This window comes from Vigna angularis, chromosome 1 (assembly GCF_016808095.1).
Source record: "Vigna angularis cultivar LongXiaoDou No.4 chromosome 1, ASM1680809v1, whole genome shotgun sequence".
In the NCBI taxonomy this organism is placed as follows: Eukaryota; Viridiplantae; Streptophyta; class Magnoliopsida; order Fabales; family Fabaceae; genus Vigna; species Vigna angularis.
The window spans coordinates 35,491,550-35,517,167 of record NC_068970.1 but is presented as its reverse complement, the minus strand read 5'-3'; the positions used below and the strand labels follow the sequence as shown (position 1 = coordinate 35,517,167).

Below are 25,618 nucleotides of genomic sequence, written 5' to 3'. Positions count from 1 at the left end.
TATATAATAAAGACATCATCATGCATAATATAGGAAAGCAGTCAAGAGTAATTAAGGATTACAGTCATCCTCAGAATAGTGCGGAATTGACAACTAGAGTATTAGGATTTCTCCGTGGGGATTACGGAGAATTTAAAACTTAAAATACACAAAATGTCCTTCCAAGTAAAACGAGTTTACGAAATAAAAAAAACTAGCTATCTAAGCTGCAGCACTGCCGTCTCCATCAAGAGTTGCTCCCAAAGTTTCCTCCTCAACATCTGCTCCCATCCAAGTGGATGATCATCGCCAAAGAAACATACCCAAACAGCACACAACACAAACAATGCAAGGGTGAGCTAGATATAAAAAGCATGTTATACATATAGTACAGTTAATTCATGTTATCATACTTAGAGATTCATATAAAAGAACAATTAAAGCATACTCATTAAACCATAATTCACACACTCACACGACATGTAAAAGTTCATCAATCATGGTAAATTGACATTATAAGACTTGTTACTTTATACCCCGACTTGTTACTTTATAGACCGACTCGTCCGGACTAGAATGATTACCGAGCTATGGCGGGTCTTGCACTCGTGGTGGCTTTATGAAATTTGGGCACTCCCGCCCTGGCACTACCGCCTTGTGAAACTTGGGCACTACCGCCCGGTGTAACTTTTGGGCACTCCCGCCCGGCCACAATCAAGAGGTTAATCCGTTATCACTCACCTTGGATCATATGGAAGCATCCAAGACTAGGACCTCCTGCTACTCCTCACCACATGTTCAATCCTCTCTACATGAGAAGAAATACCATTGGAGATTCAGGATGACCCCCAAAACTGAGCTACCATGTAATCATTCTATACAACCCCAAAACACCACCATGTATCCTCTCCTTGAGGATCATGGAGTTACGTTCATGAATCATACTGTTACTTTGAACCTTAACCCAAGCCATGAATAACCAGATACCACCATATTATCACAACAAATCCAACATATCTCATACATTCACATATTTTCAAGTAAATCACGTCACAAACAATATTCCAACCATTGGTACACATAATCCAACTCAAGACCAAAGTAACTTAGAATCCAACATATTTGTAAAGTACTATTTGAACGAGCACTATTCACCGAACACAGTGGAACGAATGCTACTGGACGAACGCCATTTTCCAAACACTAAGCCGAACACTATTTGGACGGACGTCATCAGATCATACAGGTCGAACGTTCAAAACCGAACAGTTTTGAATGAACGCTATTTACCAACATGCCGAACGCTATTTCACTGAACACACTATTAGGCCAAACGCTGAGATCGAGTACTAAGGCCGAACGCTAAAACCGGATACTTCCTTAAAATCGGATACTGGCTGGACGAACGTCAAGATCAATAACTTAAACTCAACACTAAAACCCAACGTTAATAAACCGAACGTTCAAAACGAACACCATATGGATTCCACACTGTTTGTTCTAACGCTAAAACCGAGCACCACAATTCAACACTATTCGGCCGAACCCTAATACCGAACGCCCACAGGATTAAACACTATTCGGCCGAACGCAAAAATGCCAAAATGAAACACTCTTCAGTCGAACGTTAAAACCGAACGTCATATTGAATCGGCTACTGTTTGGACGAACGCTCAACGATTGAAACCTAAGAATACTAACTCAAGGCCGAACGCTCATAATCACAGCAACACCAAGGCCGAACGCTCACATCACAACCATACCAATGTCGAACGCTCAAGAGGGAAACCTAAGAATACTAAATTAAGGCCGAACGCTCATAATCACTGAGAAAACCAATTTAAGGACGAACGTAATAGCCAAAACCGAACGCCTGTGATCCAAACCTAAGTATCCAAATTAAGGACGAACAATTTCAATCACTAATACCCAATACCGAACGCTCAAGATCACTTCCTATAAATACCGATTTAGGAACGAACGCTCATAATCCCTAGTTCACTAATACCAAACGCTACACTCAGTATCGTCAAACTGAAGACCGAACGCTCAACATATTTTGTCCGACCACCGAGCAACTTGGACGAACGTCCAATTTGGCTCATCAAATTGGACGAACGCGCGATCTGTAGAATTCTGCAGAATCGCACCAGATTTCCAGAAACCCAGAAAACCCCAATTTTTCATCCCCTTCTTCCCAGATTTGCATCAAACACAACATATATCAACAATCAAACAAAAGATCTAGCTCCCCTTACCTCTTGAAGACTTCCTTAGCAACTATTGAATCTATCTCTCCCCAAGGCTTGCACTACCAAGGCTTCCTTGCAGCTCCAGAAGATCTCCACTTCACCTCTCCCAGATCTTGTTTTTCACTCCCACGGATTTGGCAGCAAGAATTTGACTCTCCAAGTGTAGAACCCATACCCCCTTTTATCTCCTACGAGCCTCCTTTTTTTTTTTTTTTTAATGGGGGAATGGAAGCAACGTTTGCTGTCCCTTGTGGCCAACAAAACTGGCGCTTTCCAGCGCTCGTTCCTTCCTTCCCCGTTTGTTTTGTCTTTTTTTTTTTTTAAACTTACGATTCCTTACAAATCCAATAGCCTCGGGGCCTTCATAACTACCCAGTCATATTCTTTCAACAAAAAAATTTGTATGTTAATAATAGAAGAGGAAGAGAAAAATTCAATAAAACTAGAGATATGATCAGAGTTCTTACCATACATGTATCGCGGCAGCAAAGAAAAAATAGTACCAGTGGGGTCTATCTCCGCTTGCGTGCGCCTGACCCGATTGCCATGGTTGTTGAACCAGCATTGCACGTTATATTCGCCGGCTTCTCCGAAAGTCCTTAGCCGAGACGCGATCTCAAAGACTTGGGCTCTGCTTGGGTGTGTGACCCCATAATTGTATATGTTGGTCATCATCTTGATCTGATCATCTATAGGACGCCACCGCTGAGAGGTTGAGCTATCTATTTCCATCTCACTCATCCTTCCTCTCGAAGTATTCTAAAACATGTCCAAGGAAAGGAACCTCTTCCATCCAAAACTCACACTTGGACAGCTTGACATACAATCTTCTTTCTCTCAGCACTTCAAGCACTGCCCGAAGGTGATCTTCATGTTCCTCCCGAGTTTTAGAATAGACAAGTATGTCATCTATAAACACCACCACAAACTTGTCCAAGAATGGTCTGAAAATTCGATTCATATAGTCCATGAATATGGCTGGAGCATTAGTCACACCAAAAGGCATAACCACATACTCATAGTGGCCATACCTGGACCTGAATGCCGTCTTCTGCACATCATCGGCTTTCACTAAAATTTGATGGTAACCCGACCTCAAATCAATCTTGGAGAATACCGTAGCTCCGTGCAATTGATCCATCAGATCATCGATCCTCGACAATGGATACTTGTTCTTGATCGTCAACTTATTCAGCTGTCGATAGTCAACGCACAACCTTGAGCTACCATCCTTCTTCTTTACTAGCAACACTGGCGCACCCCACGGCGAAACACTCGGCCGGATAAACTGTTTCTCTAACAGTTCTTCAATCTGCTTCTTCAACTCAGCCAGCTCAGCTGGTGCCATCCGATAAGGGGCTATGGATACTGGTCCTGCTTCTGAAACCAGATCAATAGAGAACTCCACTTCTCGCGGAGGAGGTAAACCAGGAACTTCTTAAGGGAAAACATCCATGAATTCATTCACAACCAGAAGGTCTACACTCTGGTTCCCAAGCGACAAAGAGTTTAAATTAGAAGTCCCGTCCATATAAAACATGATTAGGAAGCAGCTGGCACCCTCGAAGATATCCTGCCTCAATACACCGAGCGATAATGACAAGTCTTCATCTTCTTTGGGAAATATTAACTTTTTACCACCGCAATCTAAAAGAATATGATTGGCTGCTAACCAATCCATTCCCAGAATTACCTCTAGCCCCTGCAGAGGTAAGCAAATAAGGTTCACTATGAACCTACGCCCCTCTACCTCAATAGGACATCTGGAGCACACATTAGATGTCTTGACTAACCCAGCTACTGGTGTAGACACCACCAGATCACACGAAAGCTCTCTGACAACTAAACCAAGCCTCTCCACACAAGCCTTAGACACAAAAGAATGTGTCGCCCCCGAATCAAACAACGTCACACACGAAGCTCCAAATAACAAACAACTGCTGACAATTAAATTACCTGCACTGGTTGCCTCAGTCCTAGTCAACGCATAGACTCTCCCGGTTGCCTGAGGTCTGTGTCCACCCCTTTGAATAGGTCTGCCAGCCTGGCGTGGCTGTGGTCCTGCCCTCCTAGTAGTAGGACAGTCTCTGGCATAGTGTCCCTCTTGCCTGCAGATATTACACCTCCTATACCCTTCTAACTGAGGGCAAGACATCTGGAGGTGTGGTCCACCACACTTGAAGCATCTAACGGAACTGGAAAAACTGGATTGCCCCGATGACTGAGAGGAAGAACCCCTGAACCCGGAGTAAGAGGGTCTAGAGAAAGGGGTCTTTCTAGAACTGGAGCCTCCCCGGGATATCACAAGTCCACCAACCCTAAGTGGCTGGTTCTGTTGTCTCTGAGGTCCCTCTGGTTCTCCCTTAGTCTTTTCCATATCACGGGCCATCTCTACCAAAGCGGAGAATTCTCTAATGCATAATCCTTTTACTAGTAACTTTATATCCTTCCTCAAGCCATTCTCAAACTTGCGACACTGCCATTCTTCATCTATTGACATGGTGTTGAAGCGAAGCAGGTGTTTAAAACGATCTGCATACTCCGATACCGATCTGTTACCCTGAGTCAACTCAAGAAACTCTACCTCCTTAGCAAACCTGACACTATTTGGGAAGTATTGAGTGTAGAATTTAGTTTTGAACAACTCCCAAGTGATAGGAGTCCCGTTCCTCTCCAAGATCATCTTCACACTGTTCCACCAATGTCCAGCTTCTCCTGTCAGCAAGTACTGGGTGTAGGCCAGCTTCTTCTCATCCGGACACCCTTTGGCTTCATAGATTCGCTCCATATCTTGGAACCAATGATCGGCCTCATCCGAACTGCATTTGCCAGTAAACCTGTCGGGATGGTGTTGAAGAAAACTCTCCAAACTCCACTCCTTGACTGGAATGGTAATAGGGGCAGAAACATCAGGAGTAGGTGTCGCAACCGGAATCGCGACGGGACGACGATCCAATAAAAAGAATAAATATATTTTGAAAAGAGATTTTGGAGTCGCCACCATAGTTTATTCTGGAAAACTACGGAAAAACCATAAAATGATAAGGCATGGTCAAATTGAACCAGATCCTTGGTTCGGGAGTCGGTTACGTGTAGGGAAGGTATTAGCACCCTACAACGCCTGCCCTAAGGCAGTACCTTTAACTAAATGCGCGAATATGTATGTGGTTTTTCAAAGTATTTAACTTTCCCTTAAAATAAAACTCTAAAGAAACAAACAATATATTTTTTTAGCTTTTTGGGCCCGACAAGGATTGACCTTGCTCCTACGTATTCTCATGTGAGAAATCAGGGTTACGTAGTTCTTTTGAAAACTGTTTGAGATGTTTGTTTGGAAAATTGTTTGAGAAATTGTTTGGAAAATGATTTGGATTTTTTGGGAGAGTGAGCCTGACAAGGACTGGCCTTGCTCCTACGTATCTCCACTTTTGATGGAGAATCAAGGATCACGTAGTTCTGCAAGGCGATATTGTTGGGTGTTCGAAAAGTAGATGTTTTTAGTTTTTTGATGATTTTATATTTTATTTTTATTTAAGAAAGAGAAAAGGTTTTTGGCACAAGGACGATGCGTGCGATCACACATGTGCCTAAACCTTTAAAACATATTTTTGGCGTTTTTGATGAAAGAGAAAAGGTTTTTGGCACAAGGACGATGCGTGCGATCACACATGTGCCTAAACCTTTGAAACATATTTTTGTAATTTTTTAATGAAAGAGAAAAGGTTTTTGGCACAAGGACGATGCGTGCGATCACACATGTGCCTAAACCTTTGAAACATATTTTTTGGTATTTTTGAAGAAAGAGAAAAGGTTTTTGGCACAAGGACGATGTGTGCGATCACACATGTGCCTAAACCTTTAAAACATATTTTTTGGTATTTTTGAAGAAAGAGAAAAGGTTTTTGGCACAAGGACGATGCGTGCGATCACACATGTGCCTAAACCTTTAAAACATATTTTTTGGTATTTTTGAAGAAAGAGAAAAGGTTTTTGGCACAAGGACGATGCGTGCGATCACACATGTGCCTAAACCTTTAAAACATATTTTTTGGTATTTTTGAAGAAAGAGAAAAGGTTTTTGGCACAAGGACGATGCGTGCGATCACACATGTGCCTAAACCTTTAAAACATATTTTTTGGTATTTTTGAAGAAAGAGAAAAGGTTTTTGGCACAAGGACGATGCGTGCGATCACACATGTGCCTAAACCTTTAAAACATATTTTTGTAATTTTTGAAGAAAGAGAAAAGGTTTTTGGCACAAGGACGATGCGTGCGATCACACATGTGCCTAAACCTTTAAAACGTATTTTTGGTATTTTGAAGAAAGAGAATTATTATTATTTTATTTATTTATTTTTTGTGATTTTTGTTTATTATAAAAAAGTGAGTGTGTGTAGTGTTTGACAAATAAATAAAACAAATACAGTACAAAGGGATGGAGTTATCTTACAAGGGGATTACACAATAAGAACCGACTAAAACGAAAACAAGAGCAAAAGAAAAGCAAAGAATAGAGGTACAGAGATAGAACCATGGGTGCACGCTGGGGTTCCTTTAATTGGGCCAGTACTCTTCTTCTCCAACTTTGGATCTGCTAGTGGTGTAAACATAAAAAAATGGGGTGCCATTGGCTGTTGGCTGCTCAGACCCGAGGTCCCTTTCTTGTTATTTGCGGGGAGTGTGAATAGGAGTTGCGCCTCAACATGAAGAAAGGAGAAGCCCATGCCGAGCCCAAAGCCTCCTCCCAGCAGCAACATTAGGGGTCTACTCACATCTTCCTCATTCTTTCTCGTCTCTCTCCCATACCGGCCACCCAGGGAGGGGTTCGTATCCGCCAACTCAAACACACGGGTGGCCTCCTCTTTGAACCAGACTACCGTGAACCTCCTTCGTGGCGTCGCCAGCAACCACCCGCACCGCCAGAGCCTGCATCGGCCCAAGCTCCAGTCTGCCCACTCTTTCTCTTCTCCACTTCCTCGCGTGCAAGAAGAAACTCTCGCCTCTCCACGCCACACCGATGCCACTCCCGGTGAAGCCAAACGCCGTAAACCGTGAACGAAGGTCGCGCTCGTCGTCGGGGTCGTCTTCCGTCAAGATACCAGGGCGCCTCCCTTGTATAATGCCTTCCGCCTCTCCACAGATATACTTGGGTTCCCTTTTTGGTGATCCGTATCTGTTTTGGTGTTCCTTATTGCTAGAGCAATGAATGGGTGTCGATGAGTCTGATGTTCATGGGGTCAGGGGTAGTCTATCGTGTTTGAGTTGTTGGGAAAAGATGCAACCGTGGGTGAAAAAGAAAAAGTGGTAAGGGTGGTTGCGGTTTTGGGGCCGAGGAATTTCCAGTGAATACCGTACGAAGTGTATGATAGATGATGGGTGTTTGGTGATGAAAATGAAGAAGAAATGGTGTTGGCTGTGAGGTGAAGATGATGATTTTGGAAATAGTATATGGATGAAGATGAGTGCTGGTTCAGTGTCAATGAAGAGGGAAGGGTGTATGGCCGCGAGGTCTCAGGATGAAAATGATGATGTTAATGTGTATAAGGGCTATAGGTCCAGTGTTGGAACAGTGTTGGAGATGAAAGTGATGCTGTTGGTCGATTGGTAAGGATGAGGATGGTGGGCTGGAGTGGGTGAACATGGGTGTCTGGTCGTGCATGTAGCGGTGGCCGTGGGTGACAAGATGGTTGGGTGTGATGATTGTTCGGTAACCATAGTCATGAACAAACATTCATAGCAGCATCTACTTAACACACATGCAAACATAACACATGCAAACGTAGCAACCACATAACAGAGACATTTTCAAGGGTAACGTGACAGAGACATGTTCAAGGTCCATTAACCAAACTCAGTAAAACACGGAGCGGAATACATTACTTACCTCTTGAAGCTTGGTTCACTCTTTGCTAATCCCGTGCGTCCAATGTCTTCTTCTTCATCGCAGCTGGCTTGCCTTTTTCGATAAAGTGCTCCTCCCTCTGAATGTGGAGTGTTGTAGTGGTCTCTCAGTCGTTGGAAGTGACGGTGTCCGTGAGAATGAGGAAAAAAAGGGTGTATGTCGTGGGGACGGTTATTGGAGATCTGAGGTGGCGAAGTGATCACGGTGGAGGGGGAGGTCGAAAAAGGTGACTGTTACATTGGTTGTGAAGGTGCTATAGGGATGTTGATGGAGGCAGACAGTGATAGGGAGTTTCACGGTGGTAGCAGGGTTGAGAAGGTGATGGCATGCGGTGGCTGCCACTGCAATGTTGGGTTAGATGGGAATATGATGAAGATGGGGGTGCGGTTTGAAAGGAGGAGAAGTTTGGCTGGGAGTAGTGAGGCAAGGTGATAGTGCGGCGGTGACTAGGGAGACAGCGGTGGCTGAAGCATGGTGGCAGCAACTTGGCGGTTTGGATGGAAAGCTTCCGAGGAAGATGATGACAGTGTTGGACTGGTCACGGTGGGGAGTTACAGTGGTGCAATGGTGATGAAGGAGTTAGACGGTAATATTGAGGACGACAATGGTGGCTGAGGGGCTTGGGATGATGACGGCTGTGACTCAAAGATGGGTTCCCGGTGGTCCCGTGGAGGTGTATTCTAGTGGCTGATGAGTGAAGTGGTCACGGTGTCTGGCGGTGGTCAGAGGTGGTGATTGAAGGATTGGAGATGATAAGGCAGTGAAGAAAAGGTTGAAGAGGAAATGATGATTCCCGGTAGTATCGGGTTTCACGGTTGGTGTATGGTGGGAGTAACGATGATGAACCAGTGGTCTCAGTGATAATGGCGGGATGCATGGATATGGATATGGTTGAAGCTGGAAGTGTTCGAGATCAGTGTTGGAGGTATATGGATAAGGATAATGGTGTTGAAAGTAAAAAAAAAAAAAAGATCGGTGATGATAGGAAGTGGTATCTAGATCCAGATGAGGGTGATCAGCGAAGAAGAAAATAGCTTTGGCAGGGTGTATGGTTGGGAGTGATGACCCGAGGGGTGGCGAATGAATATGGTTGATGATTGGGTCCCCCAGAGTTTTGGGTCAAATGATGGCGATGAAGCTAGTTGGTGGCCTCCCTTTTTTTCGAATCTCCCTTTTTCTGTAGTGGTGTATCAGCTTTACAGATGGAATCTGTACAGATATGCGGTGCAGGATGGGCAATACAGAAGTGCCAGATGGGGCAGCCATTCCACATGGTGCTCGTGGGAGACAACCCAACAGTGAAAGTGTCAGAAGAATATTCTCTTGAAACTCTGAGTGGCTTTCCAGGCGGATAGGGCTGAAAGTGGGGATCATTGCTGTAAAGCTGCAGCCGCCAAGGTTTTGGACGTTCGATCTGCCAAAAGCGAACGAACGCTCGTATCACAAAACCGAACGCTCGGACAATTCGTACCGAAAACGAACGTCCAAGAATCAAGACCGAACGTTAATTTATACAGTTCACCACTACCTTTTGGAATGACCGAACGCTCCTTCCAAATGTTCACACGGAAGCCTCTGATCTGTGACGAACGCTCAATCGGACGTTAATAAGACTAAATGGCCGACCGTTCAAAATGTCAAATCTCATCAAGAGCGAACGTGAACAGATGAGGACGATCGTCAGTAGAGGACGGACGGTTGCATGCAGGGTGAAGGTGACGAACGCTGTATTATAGATGACGAACGCGCTCAGTTGAGGACGAACGGTTTCCTGAGGACGAACGTCCTAATATCTTTGAGGTTGAACGTACGCACGAGCGAGCTGTAGATGAGCGAGCGTCTAAAAACCATTACTGTTTGGACGAGCGCCTGATCAAGATGCTCGGCCGAACGGTTAAGGGCGAACGCCAACAATTTGGAGTGCCAGATGGTGAAATTGCCGGACGTCGAGCAGCGGACGATCGAGTGGTACAGAGTTGGAATGAGCAGGACGAGCAGTAGAAGCCGAACAATACCGAACGTCCTAAAGGCTCCAGCTCGGGACGAACGGTCCACAGTCAAAGGCCAAACGCTTTTATTATTATTTTTTTTTTATTTTCATTTTTATACATTTTTTTTATTTTTATATTTATTTATTTTTTTTTATAAAAATAGATTTTCTTTAATCAACCCGGACGAAATTGAGTGTTGACAGTAGGTCTTCCATTAACCATCATTTCCCTAAGGAACTTCTGAGTGTCTTCAGCTGACACTCTTGCAGCTTCAAGGTTTTGAAGAGCGATGGTGTTTTGTTGCACCAAAGCAGCATTCTGAAGTTGCATAGCCTCAAGTACAGCCTCCAGTCTTACGGTGTTCTCAGTAGGCTCAGGCTGAGAAGGAGGAGGTAGTGGTGGTCTAGGTGCCATTTTCTGCTTATACAGAGAAAACACTATTAGTCCAACCCAAGGAAACAAGGACAATCATCCAACACAAGGCTAAGAGTACACAACACAAGCAGGGCATACACATACCCTACAGGATCATCTAAGGACAGAAACTGCTCTAATACCATTAATGTAACATCCCAATTATATACGTCATACATATATAATAAAGACGTCATCATGCATAATATAGGAAAGCAGTCAAGAGTTAATCAAGGATTACAGTCATCCTTAGAATAGTGCAAAATTTCCGAATAGAGTATTAGAATTTCTCCCTGGAATTTATGGGACAATTAAAAATTTAAACACTCAAAAGTTCTTCCAAATAATACGAGTCCTCGGAATAAAGCTAGCACATCTAAGCTGCAGCACTGCCGTCTCCATCAAGAACTGTTTCCAAAGTATCCTCCCCGTCATCTGCTCCCATCCAAGTGGATGATCATCGCCAAAGAAACATACCCAAACAGCACACAACACAAACAATGCAAGGGTGAGCTAGATATAAAAGCATGTTATATAATCTCACACACTCACACGACATGTAAACATTCATCCAAACATGGTAAACTGACATCACAAGACTTGTTACTTTATACCCCGACTTGTTACTTTATAGACCGACTCGTCCGGACTGGAATGATTACCGAGCTATGGCGGGTCTTGCACTCGTGGTGGCTTTATGAAATTTGGGCACTCGTACGTTTAAAAAAAAAAAAGACAAAACAAACGGGGAAGGAAGGAACGAGCGCTGGAAAGCGCCAGTTTTGTTGGCCACAAGGGACAACAAACGTTGCTTCCATTCCCCCATTAAAAAAAGAGGGGAGGCTTGTAGGAGATAAAAGGAGGTGGGTTCTGCACTTGGGGTGGGAATCATTGCTGCCAAATTTGTGCGAGAGGTGAAGTTGAAGCTGCAAGGAAGCTTTGGTTCTGCAAGTTGGGGGAGAGAAGAAGAGGAGAACTTTTGGAGTTGGAAGGAAATCAAACTCTCTGGAAGTGATTCAAGGAAGTCTTCAAGAGGTAAGGGGAGCTAGATCTTTTGTTTGATTGTTGATATATGTTGTGTTTGATGCAAATCTGGGAAGAAGGGGATGAAAAATTGGGGTTTTCTGGGTTTCTGGAAATCTTGTGCGATTCTGCAGAATTCTGCAGATCGCGCGTTCGTCCAATTTGATGAGCCAAATTGGACGTTCGTCCAAGTTGCTCGGTGGTTGGCCAAAATATGTTGAGCGTTCGGTCTTCAGTTTGACGAGCGTTCGCGTTCGTACTGAGTGTAGCGTTCAGTATTAGTGAACTAGGGATTATGAGCGTTCGTTCCTAAATCGGTATTTATAGGAAGTGATCTTGAGCGTTCGGTATTGGGTATTAGTGATTGAAATTGTTCGTCCTTAATTTGGATACTTAGGTTTGGATCACAGGCGTTCGGTTTTGGCTATTACGTTCGTCCTTAAATTGGTTTTCTCAGTGATTATGAGCGTTCGGCCTTAATTTAGTATTCTTAGGTTTCCCTCTTGAGCGTTCGACATTGGTATGGTTGTCATGTGAGCGTTCGGTCTTGGTGTTGCTGTGATTATGAGCGTTCGACCTTGAGTTAGTATTCTTAGGTTTCAATCGTTGAGCGTTCGTCCAAACAGTAGCCGATTCAATATGACGTTCGGTTTTAACGTTCGACTGAAGAGTGTTTCATTTTGGCGTTTTTGCGTTCGGCCGAATAGTGTTTAATCCTGTGGGCGTTCGGTATTAGCGTTCGGCCGAATAGTGTTGAATTGTGGTGCTCGGTTTTAGCGTTAGGACAAACAGTGTGGAATCCATATGGTGTTCGTTTTGAACGTTCGGTTTATTAACGTTGGGTTTTAGTGTTGAGTTTAAGTTATTGATCTTGACGTTCGTCCAGCCAGTATCCGATTTTAAGGAAGTATCCGGTTTTAGCGTTCGGCCTTAGTACTCGATCTCAGCGTTCGGCCTAATAGTGTGTTCAGTGAAATAACGTTCGGCATGTTGGTAAATAGTGTTCGTTCAAAACTGTTCGGTTTTGAGCGTTCGACCTGTATGATCTGATGACGTCCGTCCAAATAGTGTTCGGCTTAGTGTTTGGAAAATGGCATTCGTCCAGTAGCGTTCGTTCCACTGTGTTCGGTGAATAGTGCTCGTTCAAATAGTACTTTACAAATATGTTGGATTCTAAGTTCCTTTGGTCTTGAGTTGGATTATGTGTACCAATGGTTGGAATATTGTCTGTGACGTGATTTATTTGAAAATATGTGAATGTATGAGATATGTTGGATTTGTTGTGATAATATGGTGGTATCTGGTTATTCATGGCTTGGGTTAAGGTTCAAAGTAACAGTATGATTCATGAACGTAACTCCATGATCCTCAAGGAGAGGATACATGGTGGTGTTTTGGGGTTGTATAGAATGATTACATGGTAGCTCAGTTTTGGGGGTCATCCTGAATCTCCAATGGTCTTTCTTCTCATGTAGAGAGGATTGAACATGTGGTGAGGAGTAGCAGGAGGTCCTAGTCTTGGATGCTTCCATATGATCCAAGGTGAGTGATAACGGATTAACCTCGTGATTGTGGCCGGGCGGGAGTGCCCAAAAGTTACACCGGGCGCTAGTGCCCAAGTTTCATAAGGCGGTAGTGCCAGGGCGGGAGTGCCCAAATTTCATAAAGCCACCACGAGTGCAAGACCCGCCATAGCTCGGTAATCATTCCAGTCCGGACGAGTCGATCTATAAAGTAACAAGTCAGGGTATAAAGTAACAAGTCTTGTGATGTTAGTTTACCATGTTTGGATGAATGTTTACATGCCGTGTGAGTGTGTGAGATTATATAACATGCTTTTATATCTAGCTCACCCTTGCATTGTTTGTGTTGTGTGCTGTTTGGGTATGTTTCTTTGGCGATGATCATCCACTTGGATGGGAGCAGATGACGGGGAGGATACTTTGGAAACAGCTCTTGATGGAGACGGCAGTGCTGCAGCTTAGATGTGCTAGCTTTATTCCGAGGACTCGTATTATTTGGAAGAACTTTTGAGTGTTTAAATTTTTAATTGTCCCATAAATTCCAGGGAGAAATTCTAATACTCTATTCGGAAATTTCGCACTATTCTAAGGATGACTGTAATCCTTGATTAACTCTTGACTGCTTTCCTATATTATGCATGATGACGTCTTTATTATATATGTATGACGTATATAATTGAGATGTTATAGTTTGCGTGCTTAATTTTACATTTTACATGTTCCACTCTCTTTAAAATTTCGTTGGTGGTAGTCGTAGTGGTCATACTTATGGGTGTTGCTGGAGGTAGTTAGCATGCACTTAGTTTTACAAGGTTCAATTTCTGTGTGTAATTCGTTGATCATAGTCATTGTGGTCATAGTTATGGTTATTTCCGGAGAAATTTGGAATTTCCTCTGATGTATTTGTACCTTTTTCGAATTTAGGATTGTATCTACCATATGATTTTAATATGATATTAACTATTGAAGAAGATTCCAATTATTAAATGAGTAACCGCGTCCTCTGTAGAAACATATAATTATAAAACCGATATGTTGATGGTACAGCGAAAACAGTTCAGAAATATAATGGTACAATATCATATTAAAAAAACTTCAACTTCACATTAGTAGTCATCACCCCTTGATATAACTTCTTTGCATGTTGGTCGGAGTAAGATTGTATGTTCAAATTGTGATACATAACTTCCTTTCACATCACACAGAGGAGGATACGGCTGCATAAAATAACAAAAGGTTACCACTTCACGAAAATAATTTCAAAGTTAGAATTAGGAAAACAACAACATACAAAATCAAAAGACATGTTGCATCAAAGATTAGACACGTGTTGGTGCCGAGTATATTATCATACATGTCCAACATTGTAATTGACAACACTTTTGTTAGACACAGTTCAGAGTTACCAAAATCTCCCTCAGACACGTATTACTTCTTATTGAAGCCATTAAAATATGCATTAAATTTTTAAAAAGTTGCAAAATATTTATATCTACAAAAGCATACCTGAACAATGCCAGCGTCACACAAATTCTTTAATGCCATTAAGTATTTAGTCTCCCCCAGGCGATCTAAATACCGTCTACAAAAGGCCAAAGTAGAGAAGTTCTTGTTAATATTTGCTAACAGTTGTTTTGCTCTAGGCAATCTCAGCGGGATATGACCAACATCAAAATTTTTCATGTAGTGGCTGCATTCCAGGTCTTCTCGTACATATCCTTTTCCTGAGCATAATATAACATACATAACATTTAAAGAACACTTACGTCCTGTATTGTTCGAAGAGAGTACAATAATCTAAAACCCAAAGAAACCACAATACCCGTTGATGCGAAGGTTTCAATAGCAAAAAATTCACCCTCTTCCATCTTTGTCTGCTCCCCGCCTTTCACAATGGGAACAGATTTTCCAGCATGGATTTGGTAGCGACCAATGCTATGCCCATTCAAATTCCGTATACTCTTCACTGCAATAACATTCCCATTACAATATATATCACTTTCTATACGATAACACAATACTGGTATTATTATATACTATAGAAATATGGAGACAAATATTATAAATTATATGATTGTGAGAAAAATCATCCTTTAGCCATTTTCAAAACTTGACCTACTAATAAATTAAGGCATCAATGAAAGTTAACAATATTGTTTCCAATATATATATATATATATATATATATATATATATATGTATGTATATATTAGATTATTATGAATTATTTAAATTATCAACCAATATTAAATTATTCAACTAATATTGCTAAGACCATCTACCAAATATGATAGAAACTACATATCAAGCACTGGACAGTCTAGCACAGCAAAGAGTCTAGGAACCTTAAGACAATTTTATTGAGCCATTCTTCACAAATAATAATGAAATGTTAATACATAATGCTTCCATTTCTACAATGCGATGAGAAAGATATGATCCAAATAAAAAGACAATAAAATACATATTACTAAGACCATCTACCAAATATGATAGAAACTATATATCAAACACTGGACACTCTAGCACAGCAAAGAGTCTAGGAACCTTAAGACAATTTTATTGAGCCATTCTTCACAAATAATAATGAAATGTTAATATATAATGCTTCCATTTCTACAATGCGATGAGAAAGATATGATCCAAATAAAAGGACATTACAAGCATCATATACCTTGATACACCTTTCCGTTAATCTCAACCTCATAAGATTCCATGACCTCTTGTATAGCGGCACCAATGTCACAAAGGCGCACATCGATTCCAGCTTCCTAGATGGCAACCATAGCATTCAAAGGAACCAGTAAACCACAAGATTTAATTGGTGCATACCAAAACATCACAACACAGAGCAAACAATAAAATGAATGGTAGAGGGGATAAGGAAGAGAAGTTATTTTTCAGGTTAAGCTTATGAAGCTTTTCCATTAAAGAGTTCTATAGATAGAGAAACCGTGCAAATCACATTTGAGTATTCCTACTCTGATATTTTTTCTTATTGTGTGTATATATATATATATATATATATATATATATATATATATATATATATATATTTATTGATATGAGTATGCCATATGAGAAGAAAAAAGTCTTTTGATTAAATTGATTCAGTGTAGATCAGTACAGGAAAACATATATACAGAGAGAACTCTACCCCTGGCATAATGATTACAATGATTTCTAGTATCTTACAATACTCATACATGAATAAATTATTAGCAATGCTTACAATCCCGTTCAAGATGATAGGACCAAACACTAAGGGAGTTAAAATTGAGATTGTGGTTAGGATCTTGAATGGTTCACCAAATCTTAAATCATGAGATTGTAACACGGATCATGGATTTCACTTTCTACAAACAAAATCAATCTCTTGATCAACATTTTGTATGAATGAGGATAAGGGATGTTGTCAGAGAGTGGAGAGTTTATGAGAGGAGAAGGAAGAGTTAATGTCCTAATTGTTTTAACAGTTAGGAGAGGCGAGAAGTTAGGAATTGTATAAATAGAGTTCGGTAATTTGTATAGAGGGGTTGTTGAATATTCTTTGGTAGAAACAGAATGTTTTGTCCTGTGGAGGGAGATTAGGCTCCCGTACTGTGAATGTACATATGTCTTGTTGAATTGAAATACAAAACTCATTCTTTTACAGTGTGAGTTCTTGTTTGTGAGTGTGTTAGTGAGTGTTTTAGATAGGTTTCATACCCAGAAATCAATTGGTTCAACCTGCCGAATCCAAATTGGGAGAGAAAGGCGAAATGGAGGGAAGAGTCGAAGGGCGATTGAACATAGTCAAAGGACAACTGGAGACCATGGAGATTGCAATGGATGGGTTGAAGGCGGAGACGGGATGCGCCAAGACTTACAAGAAGTCATGTGAATCCTGGGAGGATGAAATCGAAACCAGGAGGGAAACTCGGATGGCAGCCAAGCATCCATCAACGAGAACCGAAGGGGCAAGCGAGAGGAAGATGTTGGAGGGAGAGAAGTCGAACGCCATGATGGGCAACCCAATTGGAGAAAAAGGGTAGATTTCCCAGTCTTTAAGGGTCTCGACCCGTTGAAATGGATTAATCGGGCTGAGAAGTTCTTCGAGGTACAAGGTGTGGTGGAGGAAGAAAAGTTATCATCAGTATGGAAGGTAACGCCAACTATTGGTTCAAGTTCTGGAACGATAAAGCCAAGAATCGTTCTTGGGTAGGCCCGAAGGGAGCAATGATTGTTAGATTCAGAGGCAGGAATAAGGGTACCATCTTTGAAAGGTTGGCAGGGATTAAGCAGACTGGGACCGTGGAAGAGTACGTTCAAGATATCGATATCTTGGTGGGTCAGACAAAGGGAGTGTCGAAAGAGTAGCTATTGGGGTATTTTCTCGAAGGTCTGCAAAAACGCATCTGAAACCAAGTTCAACCACATGATCCGCAAGAATTGATGGCAACTATGAGGATCGCACAAGATGTTGAGGAGGCTCACAGTGGTGTGAAGGCTGGGAGCTGGAGTGTGACCAAGAATCAGCCCTCTTAGGGGCGTACAACAGGAACCGTGAATTCTTGTTTGAGTGTGTTAGTGAGTGTTTTAGATAGGTTTCATACCCAGAAACCCATCAGATGTAAACAGGCCCCTTCTAAATTTCTTAATTGTATATTTAATTGGATTTGGGTGAAAGACATAGCTAGTGCACATTACGTGAAGTACGTTACATGTGTCTTTATTGGGTTTTATTTTAACTACAACAAGGTGAATTTTAATTTCCTTAATTTTTAATTTGGTTTGGGTTTTATTTTAATTTAAACCTCTTCAATCCAATAAAGTGAATAGGTGATGCAGCAGAAAACACACATAATAGGGTTAATTTTTAATTGCATTAATTATTAATTAATTTTAAGTTTTATTGTAACTGAACCCCATTCACCAAAAGATTTGAACCTGTGCAGCAGAAAATACAAAAAAATGTTGATCCACACAATTTAACTACTTGACGATCATGTGTAAGATTTGAATTGAAAATACTACAAGCTCATAGGATTGAACGTTTTAGGATGTAAATATATATTCTAACTATACCGCCAAACAAATAAAGGTAGACCGACACTTTATTAAAGAAATATTAGATAGTGACCTAATCACAACTTCTTATGTCCCTTCTAAACTTCAGCGAGTAGATCTGTCCACAAAAGGTCTTCCACTGAATGATATCATGATCTCACATGCAAGCTGGAAATCATAAATATCTATTCACTTGCTTGAGGGGGAGTGTTGATTACAAGTGTGTTGTTGGAAGATTCTAGAGGTCTCCTTGTAATCATTAATATAGGATTAGAGTTCTATATATAGAGTGATGTCTTGTCTCATTAAATCAATTCAACAAAATTGCTTCTCTTCTATAGTTAATCTCTAGTTTGTGATGTTCTCTAAGCCCTCCTAATAAACCCAAAGGTTGGTATTAAATACCTTGGTATTAGAGCTTCTCACCAAGTCTTAGAGCTACAAGAGAGTGGTTCATGTGGTTATATTGACATAACTATCTTGACAAGGGACTAGCCAAGTAGTTGATGCACAACAAGCTCAATGGGCACAAAGGCTACGAAGTGTTTGCCGAATACCAATTGCAAGACACAGAACATGAATTTCACTTGAAATATAAGATTCCAGTCAAATTTCTTTACAAGGGCTATGAGAAAAGTTTGAGTCACACGAATATGACTAGTTAATTTATTTATTTCTTTAGACAAATGGAGTACATTTATCAACATGATATTAACAGTGTTTGTTCTGAACAATTCGACATTATTAATTGACCATGTTAGATATAGATCTACACAACATAATACTGCTCGTTTGACAGGGTTAAGAATCTTTTCCAGAATGTACCTTAATACCCGTATTAGTTGCTTCCCGAGAGGCTTCAAGCAATGGATCAAACATAGGGTTGAATGCCACAGTAAAAGCACAATCAACTATATATCCTATAGAAAGAATCCATAAAAGGGTTCAACAGGAGTAAAATTAAAAAATACACTAGTTACTAGAATTATCATAGCTATAGAAGAATTGATAAAAAAAAATTCCCACACATTACCATCAACATGGGTGCCATATAAAAAATCAGTATGGTAGTATGGCAGGTCACTGCGGCTACTGTGTTAAATACAATATCTGCATACTTTCAAAAAAAATGAAAACTTGTAAACCCAACCATAATTAGGGTTAGAGATGTTTTTGGCTAGTTCTATAATACCAAATTTTGGTAACTGTTGTTCTTATTTAAAAGTGAAATCTTTTTTTGTTTGTTACTAAACATTGATCTGTTAGGTCTGGACTTTTTACATGTCAAATGGAATGCTAGCAGAAATTTCTTCGGCCAAAAACTTCTGTTGAATAAAATGACACAAGATCTCTCTATGTTTTGTTCACTTATGAAGCACTAGGTTAGTAGCCATGTGACGAGCTGCCTGGTTATCACAATATAACTTCATCAGTTGAATATCACAAAATCTAAACTATTGAAAAAGTTGTTTAATCCATATCAATTTACACGTGACTGTGGCCATAACTCTAAACTTCCTTTCTCACTACAAAAGTAACAGCCATACTCAACCATTTTCTCTGGATTTGGATCCATAGGATTGTCAATGACATGTGGTCAGTCATGCTTGTTTTCTCCAAAATTACTAGAGAACTTCCTTTGACTTGTTTCTATCGGTGAGTATTTCAAGCAATCAATATGCTTTGTTTGAAGGCCAATAAATAAATTCTGTTTCAACAGGAAAATTATGGTAGCATCATTCCTTGTAATGACTACATCCAAGGTTGTTAAACTCGAGAGTTTATGTAAACTCGTAAGAGTTCAGTAAACTCGTGAGAGTTCAGTAAACTCGAATCGTAAACTCATAAGAGTTTACTTTACATGAAAAAAATATAAATTCATAAAAATCTTTTTCATAGAAATATTATTGTTAGTGTAAAACATAAATTAATATGTTAAAGTCTCTATGTCTAATCCTCTAATAATGATATCATTATCTCCATCATTTTCTCGAAACGTTGAAGATGTACTTGGATTAACTTCTACCTAGTTTGATGGGTTTCCAAACATAGTAAGATAAACTTCTTCACTACAAACACAAAAAATAAAATGCCGAACAACTTAAAATATTGTCTCAGTAAGGGTTGTTCAACAGTGCAGTGTGGTGCTATAAAATGAAACCCATTAATATTGTGCTGTAAAATGCTTTGGTAATAACACATGAAATCAATTTAAACATCACCAACGGTATAGGTGGCAGAGGGTTTACACTTACGCAACCCGTGAGTTCGAAGACGAGATTGACAGCCAGATCAACGGCAAATTGACGCAATGGCAAGATCAACGGCGATGGCAAGATTGACGGCGACGGCACGAACGAAGGCGAGATCAAACGACGACAAGGAAGGCGTGACGGAGGCCGAGATCGACGACGAACGACGGCGCGACAAAGGGAAGATCATACGATGAGATTGACAGCGAGAGCGCGAGAAAGGAGATGAATAGTGAGAACGAAAGCAGTGAGTGAATCAGTTCAACGAAAGCTCTAAAAACCTAATCTGGTGAGCCCTAAAAAGTTTTCTTCTCAAACTCGCAAAATCGGAACCCAACTCGTGATTTCAGGCGAGTTTTTAACGAGCCTATCACCAATTCTACCGATCCCACACCAAAAACGAGTTTGCTTACGAGTTAACTCAAAAATACCGAGTGAACTCGTAAACTCAACCAAGTTAATGAGTTAACTCGTGAGTTCGATAACCATGACTACATCATTAACATAAACAACTAAGTAAACATATTTTCCACGAGATTGTGAAATTAGAAAACCAAGTTGTTGGATATTGTTTAAACCTAGAGAGATTAACAAAGTTTGAAAATGAGAATAGACTCTGCCTAAGCAACAAATCTAAGAGGTTGTTTCATGTAGATTTCTCACCAAAATCACCAAGAAGAAAGACATTTTAATGTCTAGCAGATGGAAGGGCCAATGGTTAATAGCAATCATAACAAGAACTTCCTTTGACTTGTTTCTATCGGTAAGTATTTCAAGCAATCAAAATGCTTGGTTTGAAATCCAATAAATAAATGTTGTTTCAACAGGAAAATTATGGTAGCATCATTCCTTGTAATGACTTCATCATTAACATAAACAACTAAGTAAACATATTTTCCACAAGATTGTGAAATTAGAAAACCAAGTTGTTGGAGATTATTTAAACCCGAAGAGATTAAGAAAGTTTGCAAACGAGAATAGACTCTGCCTAACCAACAAATCCAAGAGGTTGTTTCATGTAGATTTCTCACCAAATCACCAAGAAGAAAGACATTTTAATGTCTAACTAATGGAAGGACCAATGGTTAATAGCAATCATAACAAGAAAAAGACAAATTATAGTGATTTTTACAACCGGAGAAAAAGCATCACCATAATCAAGACCATATATTTAGGTATCCCCACAATCAACCTTACCATTTTGCCCAACTTTGATATAAAGTTCCATTTGGGAAAACAAAAAGACAAAATGAGGTACTTTAGATTCAAATGAGGAGGAAGGTATTCTATTAATAAGAAAACATGCAATGATAATAGCATTTTTGTAAGGAGGACAACTAGGACTAAAATGCATTTAATGATAATATGTACATAGGTATATGAAAAAAGGATGAAAGATGGAAGTTGCTTTTAGTGACTAATTTTCATTCAACATTGAAGGACCAAATTGAAAAAACATACACTTCCAAGGACAGGAAAGATCATTCAGCCCTTTTTTTAACTTCCATAGATTTAGATGACCCAAGCAATCATGAAGCAACTTCATAGGCAATGATGCAAAACAAGACAAACATTTGTTTCAATGATAGAGTCCTAGACATTCATGTCTTGTGCCAATCAATCAACTCATAACAAGTTCCTCTATAATAAAATAATGCTCATAGCGATGACATTGAACAATTCAATGATTTGGTTAGTTGACTAAGGAAGATTAATTGAAAGGACAAATAGGGACAAAATGAACAAACTTCAACTTTAAGGAAGGAGAAAGACAAATTGAACAAATTCACCTGAAAGCAACTTTAGAGCCATTTGCAAAAGGCAACCAAATGAAGACATTTTGGAGAAGATAATGAGGTGAATAAAGAAAAATAATAGAGAAGTAATCAAAAGCACCAAAATCAATTATATGTGGACCTTGACAATCAATAGATTGAGAAAAGTGGGTTGTTCCAAAGATGGTTAGGCTTTGCAATTGGATTTCAGTAATAGGTACACATCTTCAAAAAGCTTGTGCTCAAATTTGCTTACATGCCATGGATACATTGGCTAACCATGCAAGGAATAACACATTTCTTGAGTGTGTCCCATCACCTTACAATAAGAACACCAAGTTCAACCACTTCTCTCACCACATCCACCTCGACTTCCATGTCATCCTCGTCCATGACTTGACACCATGGAAGAGAGATCAACTTGATTGTGTCCCATCACCTTACAACAAGAACAATGAGTTCAACCACTTCTCTTACCACGTCCACCTCAACTTCCATTTCCTCCTCTTCCATGTCCTCCTCTTCCATGACTTGACACCATGGAAGAGAAACCAACAGATTCGACCAAATTTTCATTCCTTTTAAGAGTAGCAACACAAAGTTGAGTAATTAAGGAAATGTATCTTCTTTATTCCTTCCAATGAGTCAGTATCAAGGAACATATTCAATTGTTTTAGAGATGCCAACTTATATATACATGCTGATCTATATACTAACACTAACTCTATGTTACCAAGTACACGACTGGTTCAGCCTAGCTTTAGAAAGATAGAGCGGCACAAGATGCTATTGGCTCTTGCTACTAAAATAAATATATCCAACAAAAGTTCTGCTCAAGCTGCTATAGTGTTGTGCATTCCTGTTTTGTTATTTTCAAAACTTTGGGAGGAGTATAGGTAGTCAACAAAATAAGCATCTACATAATACCATGTTAAAATGTTGTCAATTTTTATATTGCAAAACTTAGATACTTTCTGTTTCAAATGTGGTTAATTAACAACAAAAGAAAAACTTTAGCCAGACAATATTCTTCCTCTGTTTTTTTTTTCCTTTTCAAAGTAGCAACACGTCAAACAAAAAAGAAAAAACAATGGTAACAGAGTTCATTTTACTCATAAATTCAAATCAATTTTGCAAGCAAAAAGTCAGATATTGCTGAAATTTATTCATCATCAACTTACTCATCTTTGTATTGCTGAATTTCACCTTCAGGGAAATCTCCAGATGGAAATAGGTCAATAACAGAAATTGATGGTGGATCAGTTTGTTCTAAGAGTTCTTTCTTTTTCCTGATCATCCAAAACAAATCAGAAATTCAGAAAAATTTCACCATCATGAGAACAAAGCATTAATGACAGAATTCAAGTCCTCACTTGCTTCTAGTTTTCTTCTTTTTCTTCTTTGAAACTTCTGTCAAAAGAGAAAATGATTCAACATTAACAACAACACCATAAAATATATCAGATATAATATAATCCAAAAGTAAAGCATCACCAAGACGGTTTATGTTCCTCACTGATATGATTAAGTTGGATGATATGGAACCTATGTTTTCATGTGTTGTTGATCATGAAATCATGATCTTTCAAGGTGACATATTGTTTCTGTTGTAACAATATGTGTGACAGCATCAAATTCAATCAAGTTAATTCGCTTGAAAACTCATTTGTGGAAATCAAGTCGCTCATGAGTTTAAAGAGAAGTGTATACAAGAATGGTATTCACATCGCTTTAATAGTATATGTAGTTTACATTTCATTTAGGTATTTGTTTTTTCAAATTCTTTCAATCAAATTCTGAGTATAAGTTGTTTGAATAAAAAAAAAAGTTAGTTTACACATGTTTGTGAGCTTTCTTGAGGCGTATTTTTTTTTATGACACAATATTTTAGTTGGACCACGAAAAATAAGTTACAGAAGCATTAAAATAACTGTATTTTACATTTTCTGTGTTGTACAAGTGTACATCACAATAACAATGCAACCATTAAAAAACAAATCCTCTAATTGTAATTTGAGAAAAAATGGTATATTTAATAAAAGGAATTACAACCGATTAGAATATATGTGAAATAAATCCTGCTGTATGAGACAAATGTATTCATTTCTTACATGCAAAAGAATTTTTTTAATGTTGAACTTTAAAAGATTTGGCATAAATAAACTGAGTTATTGAGAAAATAAATGAAATATGGATTCATATCTTACAACACTCAGACTATAAACATGTAATGTGGCAATTAAATAATTTAAATTAGGTGATTCATTTTGCATAATTACTACCTTTACTGTCATCTCCTTCTTTTGGAGACAATGGAGGAAGGTCACCAACTCTTTCTACAAGACTTTGAAGCTCTGAGGCTCCATTTTCTTCTTGCAAGTTGTTCAATTGAGAATTTTCCTCCGCCATGAAAGAAAAGCTGCATGCTCAATAAAATTAAAATGGTCAATTCTACAAAACAACCAAACTTCAATAACAGAAAGAGTGGTCCATCCTGTCCAGTAAGTTCAATGTCAAAATCTAGCTTAGGATATATCAAAAGTCAACAATTCATACCTCCAAGGTACAACAAAGAGATATAAGTTACAAAGTATGGAAAGAAATGACTATATTGAATACAAGAAACCATTATAAAATTTATTGAACTCTACCAAAGGGAAGCCACAGATGAAATTCGACTAAAGAAATGTCCATGCTAGTGATAAATTTAAATTAGAATAAATAAATTTAACCAGCCATGTATAGTAAATCAAATGAAACAGCAAATGATCAAATAAACCCTCAAGTTTACGACTTTCATCTAACCTAAACGTTGAACAAGAAGGTACAAATACATCAGAGGAAATTCCAAATTTCTCCGGAAATAACCATAACTATGACCACAATGACTATGATCAACGAATTACACACAGAAATTGAAGCATGTAAAACTAAGTGCATGCTAACTACCTCCAGCAACACCCATAAGTATGACCACTACGACTACCACCAACGAAATTTTAAAGAGAGTGGAACATGTAAAATGTAAAATTAAGCACGCAAACATCCCAAGCAAAAGTAGATTCAAAATTGCAGAGTGGTTGATCAATGCTCGATTTCATGGGACAAATAGTAGAAATAGTAGAAAGCATACACAAGGGTAATATCGATAAAAATAATTGAGACAAAATATTACCTAAGCTGGTCAACTTTGGCACAGTAGCTTTGCTGCTTTCTAATAAGTAACGAAATCGGAGAAATTAAGCCAATAACGAACACAAAAGTAGATGCCGAAGTGAATCCCTACATTAGGTGAGTTTACTTTAGTTTCTCACACCAAACGACTATGGTGGCTGCCGTTTTGTGGTTTAAATTTTTTTTCCTACATTAGGGGTTTTAATTTAAGATTTTAATTAGGAATTAATAATTATTTTTAATTATTTAATGACTATACAACCTGCTTTTCAATTTTGTAGTT

At 39.3% G+C, this 25,618-nt stretch overlaps 2 protein-coding genes across 2 annotated transcripts; both read right to left on the bottom strand.

The window, feature by feature from the left end:
• Positions 1–2,964: 2,964 nt before the first annotated feature.
• On the bottom strand, positions 2,965–6,956 carry LOC108321388 (uncharacterized). The gene is made up of 3 exons (XM_052871516.1): positions 6,764–6,956; positions 3,792–5,114; positions 2,965–3,668 (listed from the first exon to the last, which is right to left on the bottom strand). Exons 1-3 carry the CDS (start codon positions 6,954–6,956, stop codon positions 2,965–2,967), a joined length of 2,220 nt encoding a protein of 739 aa, XP_052727476.1.
• Positions 6,957–14,067: 7,111 nt separating this feature from the next.
• Positions 14,068–25,327, bottom strand: LOC108346486 (methionine aminopeptidase 2B-like). Its single transcript, XM_052871509.1, has 9 exons — positions 24,444–25,327; positions 23,535–23,571; positions 23,343–23,450; positions 19,168–19,226; positions 18,960–19,054; positions 15,760–15,856; positions 14,908–15,051; positions 14,592–14,809; positions 14,068–14,302 (listed from the first exon to the last, which is right to left on the bottom strand). The coding sequence occupies exons 1-9, from the start codon at positions 24,568–24,570 to the stop codon at positions 14,192–14,194; spliced, it is 996 nt and encodes a 331-aa protein (XP_052727469.1). The 5' UTR covers positions 24,571–25,327; the 3' UTR covers positions 14,068–14,191.
• Between the last annotated feature and the right edge of the window lie 291 nt (positions 25,328–25,618).